Below are 17,788 nucleotides of genomic sequence, written 5' to 3'. Positions count from 1 at the left end.
TATCAGATATTAGATCGGTATCAGCTGATATGTCTCCTTAAATATCTGCTATCAGTATTGGCCCCAGAAATCTCTATTGGTGCACCCTTAACTAGTAATCCAGTTCTTTACACCAGTGTAACAGGTCAATGGAGAGTTTCTCATACTTGGTATCTTTTTGGATCAGTTCAGAAATGCTGTTAGTACTGGGAATCTAATGTGTTTTAATCAGGTAAAACTTTTATTGGAGTTTATAGATGCTTTGGATCATAGGAAAGTAAGGGTTTGAAGGGACATCATCAAGGATTAGCTTCAGGTTAGAGGAGGGTCAGGCAGAGACACTATGGGTCAAACTACAAGGGGGGCATGGCGAAAGGGACCTTATGGTGGGTGTCTACTACAGACCACCCAACCAGGAGGAAGAGCTGGACCAGGACTTCCCCAGTCAGCTTATGGAGGTGGTTAGATCAAGGGATGTTATTGTCATGGGTGACCTAAACTGCCCAAACATTTGCTGGGAGGAGCAGACAGCCAGGTCTGACTGCTCGTGTAGATTCCTGGCTGTATTGCAGGACCTTCACCTTATCCAAGAAGTGCACAGCCCCACTAGGGGTAATGCCATGCTGGACCTGGTCTTGGCCACGGGGGATGAGCTGGTGAGGGGACTGCAGGTCCTTGACCACCTGGGCAATAGCAATCATCACCTGCTGGATTTCACTATCCAACGCAGGTTGTCAGTGGCTTACACCAAGGCTAAAGCCCTTGACTTCAGAAGGGCCAGCTTCAATGAGCTTTGGAGACTAGTGGGGGAAGCACTGAGGATCCAGAAGGTAGAGGAGATGGGAGTCCACGAGGGATGGTCGTACCTTAAGGGGCCGATCCTCCAGGCCCAAAGGATAACAGTCCCTGAGAGAAGCAAGGTGGGTAAGTGTGCTCAGAAACCCCCATGGCTCAGCAAAGGGCATTCAGCAATGCCTGAGGACTAAAAGGGAGGCGTACAACCAGTGGAAGGGAGGAACTATCACCAAGGAGGAGTACTCCTCCCCGGCCCGCGAGTGTAGGAGGGCTATTAGGAAGGCCAAGGTAGAGATGGAACTCAGGCTAGCGTCCAGGATTAAGGACAACAACAAGTCCTTTTTCAAGTACATTGGGAGCAAGAAGAGGGCACCAGGCAATGTAGGGCCCCTGCAAGATGCAAACAGTAATCTTGTGGCTATGCCAGACAAGAAAGCTGATCTTTTTAACAGTTTCTTTGCCTCTGTTTTCTTGAACAGGGACTGGGACATCCCACCTACCAGAGGTAGGGACAATCTTGGGGATAGCTCTCTCAGGCTTTCAGTCAGTGCAGATGTAGTTAGGGATCTTCTGGAAGGGCTAGACATTTTTAAATCTGCAGGTCCAGCTGCCCTCCACCCAAGGGTGTTGAGGGAGCTGGCAGGGGTCATCGCAGAGCCCTTGGCCCGGCTATATGAGCATTCGTGGTCATCTGGCCAGGTGCCAGGGGATCGGAAACTGGCTAATGCGGTCCCAATTTTCGAGAAGGGGAGGAAGGAGGACCCAAGTAACTATAGGCCTGAAAGCCTTACCTCAGTGCTCGGGAAGCTCTTGGAGAGGATCATCAAGGAGCATATTTGTGGGGGGCCTGCAGGGGAGATCATGCTCAGGGGCAATCAGCATGGGTTCATCAAAGGCAGGTCCTGCCTGACCAACCTGATTGCCTTTTATGACCAAGTAACTAAATCCTTGGATGATGGTGTCGCCATGGACATAGTCTTTCTAGACTTTAAGAAGGCCTTTGACACTGTCTCTCGCCCCATCCTCATCAATAAATTAAGCGACTGTGGCATTGATGCCTGCACAGTTGGAAGGGTAAAAAACTGGCTGATGGGGTGCACCCAGAGAGTAGTGGTGGACAGGTTGTATTCAACCTGGCAAGATGTGAGCAGTGGGGTACCCCAGGGCTTGGTCCTCAGGCCCGCACTGTTTAACATCTTCATCAACAACTTGGACAAGGGGGTGGAAAGCACGTTGTCCAAGTTTGCTGATGACACTAAGATGTGGGGCAAGGTGGACACACTTGAAGGGAGAGAGAGGCTGCAACTAGATTTAGACAGACTACAAAAGTGGGCAGATGAGAATAGGATGGGGTTCAAAGTAGACAAATGCAGGGTGCTGCACCTTGGGAGAAGGAATCCACAGCATACATACAGGCTGGGGAGCTCCCTTCTTGAAAGCACAGAGGCGGAAAGGGATCTTGGAGTCACGATTGACTCCACTGCATTATTGACTCCATTGCATAGGGGGTGCATCCACATGCACCCCCTATGCATCACCAATGCTATAATTGCCCCTCAGGCATTTAAAGACTTTTATCAAGGACACTTTCTTCCCACACAACACCTCTTCCCTCAGTCTTCTCCAAGATGAAAGAAGGTTATTTAGTCTGTCCTCATAAGCCATGCTTCACAGGCCCCTAATTTTTGTTACTCTCTGCTGGACACCTTCAGTGGGTCCACATCCTTCTTGAAGCATGGGCCCAAAACTGGATGCACAAAGTGAAGCCTCACCAGTGCTGAATCAAGCAGAAGAATCCTTTCCCTTGATATGCAAGTGGTACTCCTGTTAATACAATCCAATATGCTATTGACCTTTTTTGCAACAAGAGCATACCGATGGCTCATATTTGGTTTATTATAACCCCAAGGTATGTCTTTACCATATTGCAGCCTAATGAGTTATTAACCAATCAGTATCCCTCCCTGCATGCTGTGATTTCATGTCAAGTATAGGACTCTGCACATGTCCTTTTTGAATTTGCCTATACAAATGTAAATAAGGAGCATGATTTAGGAGCACTAATCTCAGTCTTTGCAAACATTTAAGACCTAGCAGAAAGTTCAGATAAAAGGGAACAAAGCTCTGAACTGCTTGAGATGAAGGCATTTGTAAAATGACATCTAGAGCTAGATATAAGAGGTGAGCATCAAGCTGACACAGCAAATTTTATTTGCAGGAATCCTAAAAATTGCTCAAATTGGTAACTGTTTTATGGTTTGTACTCTACCTCTGTGGGCCAGAGCTGTACTGCTACCCAGCACATCCCCAGGTGGCAGATAGTAGAATGACCTTCAGGAAAGGTTAGCTGAGAAATAAGCAGGGATAACTGATGAATAAGCAGTCGCAGACCAAGCAGCAGCAGCACCACCAGGATCTGGTGAGGACAGCAGATGGTAACAGTTTTCCTCCTGAAAAGCCACATATATCCTTTGTTGGTGCTGTGACGTGGTGAGTACAGGTCGCCACTAAAATGAGCTTGCCCAGCTTCAGCCATGGGTCCACAAGTCCTCAATGGCAGAGCAGGAGGAAGATGTTAGAATCTCAATGGCTGTAAAGGCAGGTGAAGCCTGTAGCGGAATGAGATTCCCACTAGTTGTCTTGGTCTCCCTGCCATTAGATCAAGGTCCCATTCTGTCAAGAGCCATATGAAGCTGATGTGCAGCAGCTTCTCCAAGATGAAAGTCACGCACAAATGTCTTCCATGAAAACAGCTTTTTCAGCACATTCCTCAAGCACTTTGGCGACTAGCTAATGGCAACAGGAGCAGGGTTGTGAGGTCTGAAAGCTTCTAGCCATGAACTGGCACAGAGACAGAAGTTACAAGAAGGTTGTCTAGCACTTGGATGAGACAGGAGCATGAACGCCGTGTAGCCCTAGAGGTGGGGGGGTACGGTGAGCTCCCACAGGCGGCGGCAGCGCTGTCGGTGATGGGTGCGTGGCAGCAGTGAGCTCCTGCAGGCGGCCCCAATGCTGTTGGTGGGGTGGGGGTGGCAAATGGCAACCAGCAGTCAGTGACCACCTGCAGATGCCGTCAGTGCCGAGGAGGGGTGGCAAATGGTGACTGCCCACGGGTGCCACTGGCAGCATCAGCAGCACTTTTTGCAGGGGGTCCACCGCCAATGTCAAGGTGTACACGTTCACCCAGATGCATCCCCTACGCAGTGCCAGTGGACAGGAGTGTGATTCAGCAGCTGTAACTGTGGCTAAGCAGCCTTCCTCAGGACCTGCTTTGCTCTCTCCCAAATGGGGAGGAGGCTTGAAAAGGTGCCCTAAACAGCCTGTCTAATACAGTATTCTGTATTTCTTCCTGACTGGATAATTGTGTCCAGTGGGATCATCTTTACTGCAGTCAAAATACCAACAATTTTTGGGACCTGGAACATAAGGACCCGCATGGACACAAATAAAAAAACAACATTAATGTCAAGTCATGGGAGACTGTTGCCCAGGACTACCATACATGGAGGAAAAATCTGCTGCAGTGATCTCAGTATTTTAAAACCTCATGACGACAACAGGGGATGGAAAAGCTGGAGCAGCAAAAACAGCATGTCACAGACCAACCCGGAATCCAGCACCCCAGCTCCCCATGGAAGCACATGTCCAAGCTGCAGTAGAGTCCATCAATCCCGGGTAGGGTTCATCAGCCATCTTCAGACACACAGATACAAGTCATGGAAGACAGTCCTCCTCGACTGCAAGGGATTGATGAAGACTCTTCCCAACCACCCCTTGCCCACAGTAGTCCAGGAAATAGGAGATAGGCATGTTTCAGTGTGCACATGTGAATCTTTAATACCGCTTGTGGGAATCTTTTCCAACTTCTGCTCGGTCTCTATCAGTCTGATAGTTGGAACGTCTGGGTTCCTGTATCAGCAAGATCCTACCCGGGTAAAGTGTGTGTGACACTGCCTTGGAAAAAAGTGTATGGATACATTGGGATTGTATTGTGTGTGTTTTGTATACAGAGGTGTGTGGAAGTGGAGTGCTTGCTTCTGCTTTTTCTTGTCATGAAAAACAAAAACTGAATTTCTAGTACAAGTCCTGCATGTGACTGGTATAAGATTGTGACTTCTCTATTTCATTTCCTTTGTAAATGTGCACTTGAAGATAGGATTTTAAATTGGATTGCTTAAAATCTGGAATTGCATTTGTTTACACCCATCTAACTCTGGTTAAATGCCTGACAAATACCCATTGAACATTTTTAATTTTATATAGTATTACTTTATAATCATTATCCCATCTCATCCCTAAAATTCTGGTCTGTAATAACAATAAAATTCAGCTGAAGAGCTAATAATTATTAAAGAGATTTTCAAAAAGCAGAAAAGAACAGACAGACCTGAGAGTCCCAAATCTGTATTTTAAGGTGAAAAGGGCAGAATCTTTTATTTGGGGAGGTGACCTTTCAGGCATTGTACACTTACTATAGTTTCCTTTCATTTTTATTAGTGTGGTATACATGAGAGCATTGCTTGAAGGTGGCCTGCAGAGAGAAAAGTCAGATAGGGATTTTAATGGGGGAGAAAAGCAAACTGATTCATATTTAGCAATGCTTCATTGGGGGAGGTGGGGAGAAGCCTTGACATCAGTGATACTTCTGGTTGCAATCTTGTAAACCAACAAAATGTGGTTTCTTTTCTTTCTTTTTTTGGCTTGTCTTTTAATCAGTCTTACATTTTAGTGACCTTAAATTTTCTCTTCTTTTAACGACAAGGCAAAATTAGCCCCCGAGGGAGAAACAGATGGTATAATAATCTAATTATCTTTCACATAGGGTTCGATGGCAGGCCCACAGGAGGGAAAATCCTCTGAAGCACGGAAACATAAAGGCATCTCAAATGGAGCTGGAGCTTCTCAAGGTCAATGGGGGAGAGCATGGTAAGAATGTGTTTTCCCTAATTGTAGACAGGCTCGAAATGTGATGTTTTCCTAGTCTTACCAATGCAACATTCCTTACAAACACGATCACCATTGATTAAAAACTGTTGGCCCTAAAAAAAAAAAAAAAAATTGGTCATACTTAGCTACACTATAGCAAAACACACTACATCTGTAGATATCTTTTACAATGGCAAAGAAGCACTTTTCCTAGTATAATCACATTGACACAAGTTTTTGCTGGTACAGAATATTAAAAAAAAACATCACCATCCTAAACAGCATTATTATATTGTCAACCCTTTTCCTTTAAATCTGTCCAGAAAGCTTAAGACAACAAATTTTTACTTGCAACAGCTCCCCTAAAAAGACACCTCCTCACAGGTCCAGTAATAATGGATCATTTCTTCAGTGACAGAAGAGTACACTCGTGCCACAAATCTGAAAAACTATTATGGTACTAGCATAGAGAATAGTTTAGCAAGTCCTGGCTTGCTAGAGCTTGTGACCTACCACTGAGACTCCAAATATTAGCAAACTGCCAAACTTGCAGCACTTTTTCTTTAGTTGGAAACTGAGGCATAGAGATGTTACCACAAACAGTTGTGATGTTTTTTGAACTAAGAGCTAAACCTGGATCTGCCTTTATCATGAGACCAGGTTTCTTCATCATAAGCTTTGTGAGCATTTTACAGACTAGGCAACACCTACCCCTGACCTCTCTTTATACACATTTAGACAATTATTTTTGTACAGCTTATCTAACACTTGTAATTATTTTACTACATGGAAATGGTCTTTTGTGAACTACATAATATAACACATGCTCTAAAACTTAATTTCAAAATGGGGCAAGACCTTTTGTTTCAGTGTAAGAATCCTTTAAGAACCTAACTGTATTAATTTGTTACAGGGAAGTCGACTATTTTTCCTTGGCAGCAGTCATTTTCCTGCTCTTGTTTGCACCACTCATAGTCTATTATTTTATAATGTCATGTGATCAGCATGATTGCTCCCTGACTGAGCCAGTCATTGATTTGTTTGGGGGAAATACCCATCTCTCTGACATCTGGGACAAGACTCCTTCACTGAGCTGGAATGCTGCTAACATCTGTATACTCTGGGTCACTTTCCAGGTACTTATTTGAGTTTTTTGGTAAGAAACTTTGAAATCTGAATTAATATAACAAAAGATATTTCATCTTGGTATGGAATGATTTTGTCACTTAGGCAAAGCACAGAGGTTCAAGAAACCCAAGGCAAAATTGATTCAGTCTTTTCAGTTTCAGTAAACTGCATAGATTGAACCAATAACAAACTGAACTGCCATTCAGTGTTTGGGTGGCCAAGACAGGCAGAAGCCTGCAGTGGCCAGGCCAGGAGCCAGGGGACACACGCGTGCACCACCCCTTATGGCCAGGCTGCCTAAGGCTGCTGAACTCAGCTCAGCAGCAGCACAGGCCTGATTTGGCAGCTAGGGTCTACTCTATATTTACCAGAAAACTTTACCATTTCAAGCAATATCCATGCTTTTGCCATTTCTGAATATCCATGTTCTCAAAACTGGGAATTTTTCCAAGTTAAAAGCAAAAAAAAACAACACCCCACATATGTATCTATAGTGATTATGTCTGTCCACAACTTACTTATTGTTTTAAATTCTTCATATTATAGGTGATTTTATATACCTTGATACCTGATTTCTGCCATAAGTTTCTGCCTGGATATGTAGGAGGAATACAAGAAGGTGCTATAACTCCTGCTGGTAAGCTTTCCTTCAATATACCGTAAATTGCACATTCCATTTTATAAAGCACAGAAAACAGGACAGGAAGGGACTTCAAGAGCTCACCTTGTCCCATCCCCATATGCTTTCTGCAGTACAGCAATCTTTGCAGTCATTGTTCATTTTGTATTTGTGCTTTTTCCAAATTAAATTCCATTGCATTTATTTCAGGCTACTTTAAATCATAACTCTGTCTTCTAAACTATCTGCTGCGAAACCCATCCCAGTACATTCAAGTCAGACCTCCCAGTTATTAATGAATACGTTAAATAGTGCTAGACAGACCCAGGACACCCTCTTGGGGAAATCCAATGGATACCCCACCTTTTGATATTGAGACATTAATGCCTACTCCTTGATCATGATATTCTAACCAGCTATGAACCTAGTAGCTTCATATAGACTGTTTCCATATAAGAATAGGTCATTTATCATATGCATATTAAAAATGAATGCAAGAGGGGAATGTTAGTGGAGAGTGCAGTATAATTGATACCTGAACTAAAAATGCAGCCAAAACCACCCTCTCTAGTTGCAGAGTTATTGACTCTCACCCAGACTCCTCCACCAGCAGGAAAATTACTTTGCACCAGCAGATATATTGGGAGAGAACAGAATGGTGGTTTCTAAGCCTTGCATTACTCATTGGTTACTCTGAGTGTTCAGTAGAATAGCTCAACACACTCTCTCAAGTTAAACTAATTTGATCTTTCCACATTCAAATGTTACTTCTTTTGCTTCATAATTAACTTTGAAGGATTTCTCTTTACCTTAAGTTTGCTAACTTTTAAAAATTGTTTTATTGTTGTTGTTTGGGGGTGGTGGAAAGAATAGGAAAATGAAAACAAAAGTCTAAGGAATAGTGTTGATGGTTTCACTAGAGTCTGTTTTCTACTTGAAGAGGAGAGGTTGCTGTGAGATTTGTATACTTAAGAAAAGACTCAGAGGACAATAGAAACACTTCATTCAGTTGAGGCTCCTGGATAAAATGTCTATGTCCAAACTAATAAAACATAATGTTCATCTTATAGTTTTGCAAACAGTTGAAAAATTCAACTCTTTCTTTCTAGGTATAGTGAATAAATATGAAATCAATGGGCTTCAAGCTTGGATCATTACCCACACTCTCTGGTTTGCAAATTCTTACTACTTCCACTGGTTCACACCTACAATCATTATTGACAACTGGATTCCTCTCCTGTGGTGTGCAAACATACTGGGATATGTAGTTTCCACGTTTGCAATGATTAAAGCCCACGTTTTCCCCACTAATGCTAAAGATTGGTATGTCTTTTTATGTTGTAACTGTAGTAGTATTAGAAAATTTAACATATTAATATTAATTTTGATAAAAGAATACCAGAATGCATTTGTTTAGTCTTTGTTTCTTTTAAATGGTTTGTCAAACCAGACTAACTAGGACTTCAAGTCAGGACTTGCTTTTGCAGTATGCCAACTGCATAATTTTATCTAATGATAATTTTGTGTTATGCTTTGTTAGTACATGAGGTACTCTAGGTATTAGAAAATGAAGTAAAGCTTATAGTCAGAAACTTGATTGAATAACTTTGCACAAAACTTAGCACCTTTCAACTCTCTAATTTTAGTAAATTCACTGGCAACTATTTTTACGACTATATGATGGGAATTGAATTCAACCCTCGCATAGGCAAGTGGTTTGACTTCAAGCTGTTCTTCAATGGCCGTCCTGGTATTGTAGCCTGGACCCTAATTAACCTCTCCTTCGCTGCCAAGCAACAGGAACTATATGGCCAAGTGACCAACTCCATGATCCTTGTCAATGTCTTGCAGGTAAGCCTGGAGGAATAAAATGTGAATAAATTTGGAAACTTAAGTTTGTATTAAAAGATCTTGTTGGCGCATACACTGTACTTCGTAGCTTCCCAAGTGCAGACCTAAAGGAATAGAAGTGGCTGCTAGAAAAAGTTATCTAAATAAGGATCTTATGATTCCATCTAAATAGTTTTTTGCAGCAGTTGTTAACATTTTCCAGCAGCAGGCCACAGTGATCTACCTCAGGCCCAAGGTGGGCTGTAGATTGCCAAGCCCTGCTTTATTGTGATTCTTGCATTATGTCTATACCCCAGTCTTACCATGCAAGGCAGAGGCATGCTTGAGCACATCCTGGGCGTTTCTACATGTGCGCTTTACTGCAGAGCTGACTAACTCCCCAGTAAAATGGCACTGTCTACACATGCATCCCTATTAGGGCATAGTAAATTAATTAACTCCGCTGTAGGACCGTACTGTCTGGGACAAGTACTGTCCTATGGCGGAGTTATTTAGTGCACTGCAATGCATGCGTAGACAGTGACCAAGGCTGGATGGGGTACAAGAATGCTACAGTGCGGGGGCTGCCTGCTGGCTATCCTTGTGGCCAGCCAGCCCCTCCACAGCATGTTGAGCCAGGGTGGAGCAGCTCTGGGCTGGCAGGATGACCCCCCTGTCCTCCCTGCCAGCCAGGGCTGCTCTGACCCGGCTCAATGTGCTGCAGTCCCAGGTGCAATAAACTCCAGTGTGAACTGCCAGAGCTTATTCAGGAAATTAATAGCATATGTGGATGTGTCCCCTAACACTCGAATGCATTTTATTGTTCTGTGTGTACTGCTGAGGCAGAGCCCATTATCCTGTCCCCTGTACCATCCTAGAAACAATGCAGTGTTTGTGAGATCCCTTATTGGCACACTGCGTGTTGCATAGACATGTCCAAATCATTAATCATATTTTTAAAAACAATTCTCTGATTTTTTTCAGCATAAGTTTTTTTTAAAAAATGCAGTCATCTCAAGATTTCAAGGCTTGCTTTTTTTGTAATAAAAACACATTTTTTTCAAATGGCTAATATTTTGGATTTAAAACACTGAGTGCACAAACAAGGACTTTTTTAAAGATAAAGCAGTTAATTAAGATAAAATAAATTGACAGTAATTTTTTTAAGATAAAGTAAATTGACAGTATTTCCAGGTATGTAGTACTTGAAGGAAGCTGAAGATCAGCACGCAGCTTTTGGGACAGGATATAAAAGAATAAAAACAACATCTCAAGGGGTGCCTGTTCTCAGCACTGGAGTGAAAAGGAGAGGAGATGAAATGAATGAATGCATGAAACTAACAGAAATAAGGCAAAAGGATGGTGAAAGGAGGCAACAAGAAATCTTCTTTGTGAGGAGGCTGTTTCTGAATTCTTGCAGTCTAGGAAACTAGGGAAGGAAGTGAAAGGCTATGCATTCATCACCTCTGACAGTGGTGGTGTCAGTTATTGTGTGGTGATTTGGAGCAGAGGAAGAGCTAGGTCAGAAGAGTAATGTCCTAATTTAGGAAAAACAGTTACACCTCATACACTGTATATCAAACATCTAACTGTAACTGACAATGACAAGCAATTTCAAAGACTAACAGTGTCTTGAAGTGCAGTTCTGCACCATGGTATGGATGTTGCTAGATCCTGTTTCCAGTATGATTAAATAAGCACAATGAGATGCTGAAAGGTTGAATACAGTTAAACAGAACTCCTAATGCTGTATGCCATTATTAATAATAATAAATAGATATTTTCAAAGCAGAGCGGTAATCTTTGTCTATCCAGAGTGTTTCAGATCCCAAAACAACAAATTGGGGCATCTGCATTGGTTGAAGGTATATTTTCCACTATGTGTGTAATATATTTCAATACAGTTTTGTTATTTTTTGAAAATGCTGCATTTGCAATTGTAGGAATTCAGGACAGTTATCGATCTCACAAAAGTTAAAATTGCTGGGATAGTTTTGTGTACTAATCAGGATAACTAGTGATATGCTTTAATAGCAACACAGCACTGTTCTAAGCAACTGACCCCTTATTTCCAGGGAATTTATGTTTTGGACTTCTTCTGGAATGAAGCCTGGTATTTGAAGACTATTGACATCTGCCATGATCATTTTGGATGGTACCTGGGTTGGGGAGACTGTGTCTGGCTGCCTTACCTCTATACTTTGCAGGTACAAATGTGATTTGCATTATGAATAGCAGATTTCCTGGAAGCAGAACAAATTACAGAATTAAAAGTAAACATGAGAAGTCCAGAAATGTGTTCCCCAGCAGTATGACTTGCATTTTTTAAAATACTTCTAGTAAGTCTGAGTTAGAACCACTGCTGCAATCTGTAGTGCTCAATTCCTGGAGCATTAACATCAGTAAAGATTAATAGCCAGATGTCTTGCCCTGATCCAAAGTGCTGTGTCCTAGCACAGTTTGTCATGCTATTTTGTTCTAGCCAGTGCCATAGGAACAGAGAAGAGCTGGCAGACAGCTGCTTTAGCTTCCCATTCCATTCATACAAACTGTTCCTTCAACTATCTGTTGCAATCTCAGCAAGAGTAGAGAGAGATAAGGCAGGTGGTTTTGTAAGAGATTTTTGGCTTTATCTGCAGACATGGCAATACATTTGCAATATGGATCTGAGATCTTGCAGGTTCTTACTCTCACTGATCCTCTCCTGTCAGTTGGGTTCCCACTAGACTGAGAACCAGTCTACCACCTTTTGGGCAGAAAGGATACCACCTATTTTGGGGGAAGCATTTCTCTACAATAATTCACTAACCTCCTTAATTCTTCTTTACTCCACAGGGTTTGTATCTAGTATACCACCCTGTACAGCTGTCAACAGCTAATGCAGTAGGAATCCTGCTGTTGGGCCTTGTTGGTTACTATATCTTTAGGATGACCAACCACCAAAAAGATCTCTTCCGTCGGACAGATGGCAACTGCAAAATCTGGGGTAAGAAGCCAGAATATATTGAATGTTCATACACATCAACAAATGGGAGCAGGTACTACAGTAAGCTGCTGACTTCAGGATTTTGGGGAGTGACACGCCATTTTAATTACACTGGTGACTTGATGGGCTCCCTAGCATACTGCCTGACATGTGGCTTTGAACACGTTCTGCCTTACTTTTACATAATTTACATGACCATTCTGCTGGTCCATCGCTGCATTAGGGATGAACACCGTTGTTCCAGCAAATATGGGAAGGACTGGAAGCGCTACACTACTGCAGTGCCTTACCGGCTAATACCAGGAATATTTTAAGAAGAACACAGAATTCCACAGCTCAAAATGTCTCTTTGGGAATGGGAAAATATAAGATACAGGTTCTGCTTGATGCCAGCAAAAACTACATTCCATAGAAAATTTGGGATGCTTTTTGGGGAGGAAATAACATTTATTTTTTCTCTAATAGAAGATGTTACCAGTAGCAGTTTTGAGCACTGTATTGCATAAATGGTCTGATAGCTAATATTTCTTCTGTAAAGGTCTGACTTGTTACCTTTTTTCTCCAATAATTTGTAAATAAATATTGAGGGACCTTTCTTTTATAATTTTTCTAGCACTAGAAGAGTTCTAAGTAGAATAGGAGTGAGGCTCCAGAATCTACTTCCAATATTCTCTTGCTTTTGCTACTCTTAATTACCTTTTTTAAGATGGAACTTGATTATACTATTAAAGAAATCTATATAATGTGACAACAGGTGACTGGAGTCTGTGACCTTCAAGGCTACTTCCAGTCTTGAGTTCCATGCTACTGTGGATCAGCAGTGCTCAGCCTCCCGCCTGCAGGCCAGATTCAGCCCCCACAATCAAGTAGTTTGACCTGCCCGGCTCCCCATAGGTTCCTGGTGAGCCCTGCAGGCCATGGCCATGAGCGCTAGATCAGGCACACAGGGATGACATAGGGTCCCAATTTGGGCACGACGGGACTGGATTGGCCGTGCACCACTCGTCTGGCCCACAGAACCAAAAGGTTGAGTGCCACTGCTTTAGATGATGGCTCTTTGGGTAATACTGAAACAGATCTGTGACCCCCACCTGGCTGCCTTAATCCTGCCCCACTCCAGTGTCTCACCTGCCATGCCTGATGTCAGGGTTATAATACATTGGGACGCTACCCCCCATGGAGGCCTGGCGTGCTTCTACTGGGGCTGCCTTTAGCTAGAACCTCTATCTCTCTTTCTGGGGCTCCAAACTTTCTGTACACAGCCCTTCTGTGGGGTGCCAACTGCTCCAGACTCTGGTTCTCAGGCGCACTGGGCCTGACTCATCATAATCCATGGCTCTGCAGATCCTGATTGCCTTAAAGGCAACTATCATGACCTCCAGCTGCCCTTATAGCCATGCTTGCAGATTTCACTCTGTCATTTGCCAGACCCTTGAGCCCTACACTGGTTTCAGCCCTTGGGTCCCTGACCTGCACTGGGCTGTCTCTAGCCTACAATTACTTAGGCATAACTCACACAACCTATCAGGTCCCAGACTCACACAAAGCTCTATCTTGGCCTCAGCCCTTCTCTCCATTTCAGCTCTGGGGATCTCTGACCCATGCCAAGCTGTTGCCTTCAGCCTGTAGCTTTTCAGCTTTGGCCCACATAACTTACTGCATCCTAGACCCAGGTAAGGCTCTATCTTGACCTCAGCCTATCTCTCTCTCTCTGCTTCTACCCACTTTGATCCCTCACCCCCTATGGGGCTCTAACCTCAAGAGTGCCCCTTCTAGCCTCCATACCTCCCCAATAGCCACAACTCTGGTCCTCCATTCTCACTCCAGCTGAAGCCTGAAGTTTGTTTGTTCTCCCCTAGGTTCTCCTCATTGGTACCTACAGCTCAAGGTTCCTTCCCCACTTCTGTCTGTGGGCTGTCTCTGACCTGGGAATTGCCTCTGGCTGAGGTTTCTCCCCCATTCTGTCCACTCCCACCTAAGTTTCTAGGCACCAGGCCCACACCCTCAGTTCCTTCCTGGGCTAGACACAAGACACGCTGTAGCAGATTCCTAGGAACTCCTATCTGCAGGGTCAGGGCCACACTGACTCCCTGGCTCTGCAAGCAGACTTATATAGCCACTGACTCCTCCTCTTTCCAGTCACCTGACCCTGCTTCTCTTCCAACAAGGCTCTGGGGCCCCTCACTATGATTTCCTACTCTGCAGCTGGTGTGCCCCTGCAGTTCTGCCTCATAGTACTAGGTGCAAGGTCCACCAAGGCACGCGCCACTTCAAGGCCCAATGACTCGATACTGAGGCAGAACAGCGGCGGCAGAGGAAGGAGAAGAAGACCAACCCACAGCTGCAAATCCCACTCCTCCATGCAACAACATGTTCCCATTGCCGAAGAATGTGTGTGTCCAGAATTGGACTCCTTAGTCACCTGAGGACCCATCAAGCCTGACGACTCTGAGGGACTGCTGCTGCCAACTAAGTGCAAGCGTTTCCCATTATTCCCTTCACTGGCTTGATTGAGCAGTCTTTCCTGCAGCCTGCACTTTGCCCTCTCCTGCACCTATTATCCAATCAGCTCCCTGTCCCACTCTCAGAAACAGGGACTATCCCTGTCCCCCACCTCCAGTTACAAGATCCTCGATAGAAGTATTGGGCAAGATCCTCGTGTGTTATACCAGAGGAAGAGCTAGACCAAACTGATCTAACTCCATTTGATGACACCAGTTGAGAACCTGTCCTCACCTGTCCTGGATCATCCACTGACTTCTAGTTTGACTTAATCCTAAACTTTCTTTGCAGAGTAACTGAAGAGAAGCTTCGTAATAGGGAAACATTTTTTCAGTGCAGATAGGGGACTTTGTACCTCTCTCACTTGTGCCCAAAGTGGTAACTACAAAGGCTAGGACAATAATAGAGGTTGAATCCTGGATTTCAAGATGGAAACAAAGTTTTGGCTGATCTGACTTTTCTTTTTCCACCTCTTAATCGTTCAGATTAGCTCACTATCAAGTATCTGGCCAGAGCTTTACAAAAAGTGTACAGTCGAAAATAACAATGCTAGATGAAGTGTAGAAGGATAAAGATAATATATAAACAAATAATCAGAGCAATAAGCCCTTCCTGTTAATTGCAAGCTTGACAGTTACATATTACATACAAATGCCCAATATTCTCCACTTAAATAAGCAATTAACTTGTACCATGAAATTTGGACTGGAAGACAAACAGGCCTTGTTCTATTGTCAGACAAAAGAAAACAAAGACATGTATCTATATGCCTTTCTTACAGATGCTTCTCATACTAACTCGAATATCAATAGGTTCCATGTAACTATTAGTTATTTGCTTCAAGGTGAGAGACGGTATTATTGATCTTCCTGTTGACACTGCGGCATTGGTGTTCATTCAGCTCAGCCATAGAGAGCTGACTAGTATGTAGTAGGATGCAGGCTCCTCCTGTTACAAATGCTGTAAGGTTTTTCTCCCCTTGCATTAACTGCTGTGCTGTACAGGGAAAGTGTTCAGTGGATTATGGACAAAAATGAAAAGCAGAGGAAGACATAAGCATATAAGTACGGCAGCTCTAAGGACTGTGGGGCAGTGCTCTGTGGGGCGATGAAGGGTGTAATGTGAAGAGCTATGTAGCCATGACCCTGGAGATCCAAACAGAGAGACACAATCTTGAGTAAGTAGATTTGACAGCTGTAGATTTCTGTAAAAAAAAAAAATATAGGTTTTTGTTTGGCTGTTTCATTTTTGGTTGTTTTTTACTGTACCTCTAACAATGTTCTTCTGGAATTAAAAGTGCTTTTCAAGTCTAGTAAAATCAACAAGTTCAGGCTAAAAGCCATTACATTATTGCCAAAAATATACATATATATTGTCACAATTAGCCCCTTTGATTGGTAAAACTGCTTTGTATCAATATGAATAAGAAAAGTCTCTTATTAATACTTACATTCAGGCCTTTTAAATGCACATGTTTCATTACAGTAACATATATTGTAGATAAATGGATGGTATTAAGTTAATTGTATATATGCCTTGTTGCACTTGGCTTGCGCTCACATGATTCCATTTTTGAGTCCATGTAGTGCTGTATTACATTGATCTAAGAGTATTACCACATGGGTAGGCATTGGTAACCAGGAGCTTTTCACTATTTGAAGACTCCAAGCATCCTGGGCAAATTTGATGGATTGTGGAATACCACTTGGTGTCTAAAAGAATTATGGATGAAACCACTGTACACGCATCCTACATGACTTAACTTATTCCTGTCTATTGTTACAACTGGAAGAGGGCTCTGCTTTTCATATAGTGCAGAATATGATGAGGTTCTTGCCCTTGTGTAGGACTTCTCCAATATAGAAGCACAAATGATTAATTAAAGAGCATGTAGCAAGCGGCAGTTTCTAGGAACATTAATCTGTCTTGTCAACAGTCCCTCTATTTCAATCTAGAGGAAGAAACACCTGTATAGAGAAATATTTTGGCTTCCACTGATAAAAGAAGGATTATCAGCAAAGTAAAGACCATGCTTACTTTGGGTTCTTAATTGTACAGTGTTTTGGTACTTGCAAATTAAGTTAACCATTAAAAAACACTGTTTTTGTATTTTAGTATTGTTCTTATCTTACTAAAAGTTCCTTTTCTTAAAAAAATTAGAAGTGACTGACTGGCTCGTTAGAGCTTGAAAACCAGTGCAACTGGACTGAAGCATGGCAGTGGATGCTCAGGATTCTTACTTGAATTGTTTTCTTTATTTTCCTGCTAGGATTTTTGTTTGCTTTTAAATTTCTTCTGCAGCCTTGGCTGTTTTCTGCAAAAGAACTTTTAAGCTTGCATTGTGTTTTCAAATGTGTACTAGCTCTGCCTCTTGTGTATAAATGCCCTATGACTTATATTGTTTAATGTCGCAATGATTTGACTGCATTCATACACCACTCAAGCTTGAACATCAGCAATGAAAGCTTATTTTATTATATCCATTATTATACCAATCACGTGTCTTAATCTTATGTTGCTTACTGTTTTGGGGGTGGAGGGAGGAGGGGGAAGTGGTGCATTCTTTGTTTTGGTATCTTGTATGTACCCATCATTGCCTTTTACATGGTTTAGTGATGTGCGTAACAATTCATTAAGAACTGAACTAAAAATGCCATCTTGATTCAAAGATGGGTTTTTATTATAAGCATTGTGAATGTAATGTTGAAGCATGGTTGAGAACTCCAGAAAAGTGTTGGCTACAAATGTCCAACTCGGGATCCTTAAAATTCTAGTTTATTAGGCAGATTGAAACACTGTAATGAGTTAAATCATAAACCTTGGGGCTGGTCCCCACACACACACACATGCACACACATACACACACACAGTAGCAGGCTACAGAGTCAGGTATACCTATCCTACAAGCGCTGGAGTCTGTCGTTGAGGCTTCTTTCAGCGTGGTGTTATCTTCCAGAAGGGGGTTGCTGGCTGGTCCTTCTGGCTGGACAGGTCTGGTCGAGTTGGAGATCAAGAGGATGCCA

At 42.8% G+C, this 17,788-nt stretch overlaps 1 protein-coding gene across 2 annotated transcripts in view; it reads left to right on the top strand.

The window, feature by feature from the left end:
- Positions 1-17,260, top strand: part of DHCR7 (7-dehydrocholesterol reductase) — a 30,712-nt gene extending 13,452 nt beyond the window's left edge. For both annotated transcript variants that reach the window (XM_019476750.2, XM_019476749.2), the window contains exons 2-8: positions 5,597-5,700; positions 6,614-6,836; positions 7,375-7,465; positions 8,557-8,770; positions 9,094-9,298; positions 11,353-11,484; positions 12,113-17,260. In XM_019476750.2, the coding sequence (XP_019332295.1) occupies positions 5,603-5,700; positions 6,614-6,836; positions 7,375-7,465; positions 8,557-8,770; positions 9,094-9,298; positions 11,353-11,484; positions 12,113-12,577 (1,428 nt within the window). In that variant the 5' untranslated portion in view covers positions 5,597-5,602 and the 3' untranslated portion in view covers positions 12,578-17,260. The remainder of the gene's footprint in view (positions 1-5,596; positions 5,701-6,613; positions 6,837-7,374; positions 7,466-8,556; positions 8,771-9,093; positions 9,299-11,352; positions 11,485-12,112) is intronic.
- The last annotated feature ends 528 nt before the right edge of the window (positions 17,261-17,788 follow it).

The sequence above is a fragment of the Alligator mississippiensis genome, chromosome 2 (assembly GCF_030867095.1).
Source record: "Alligator mississippiensis isolate rAllMis1 chromosome 2, rAllMis1, whole genome shotgun sequence".
NCBI lineage: Eukaryota > Metazoa > Chordata > Crocodylia > Alligatoridae > Alligator > Alligator mississippiensis.
The sequence above is the reverse complement of the archived record's forward strand: the minus strand, read 5'-3'. Positions and strand labels throughout refer to the sequence as shown.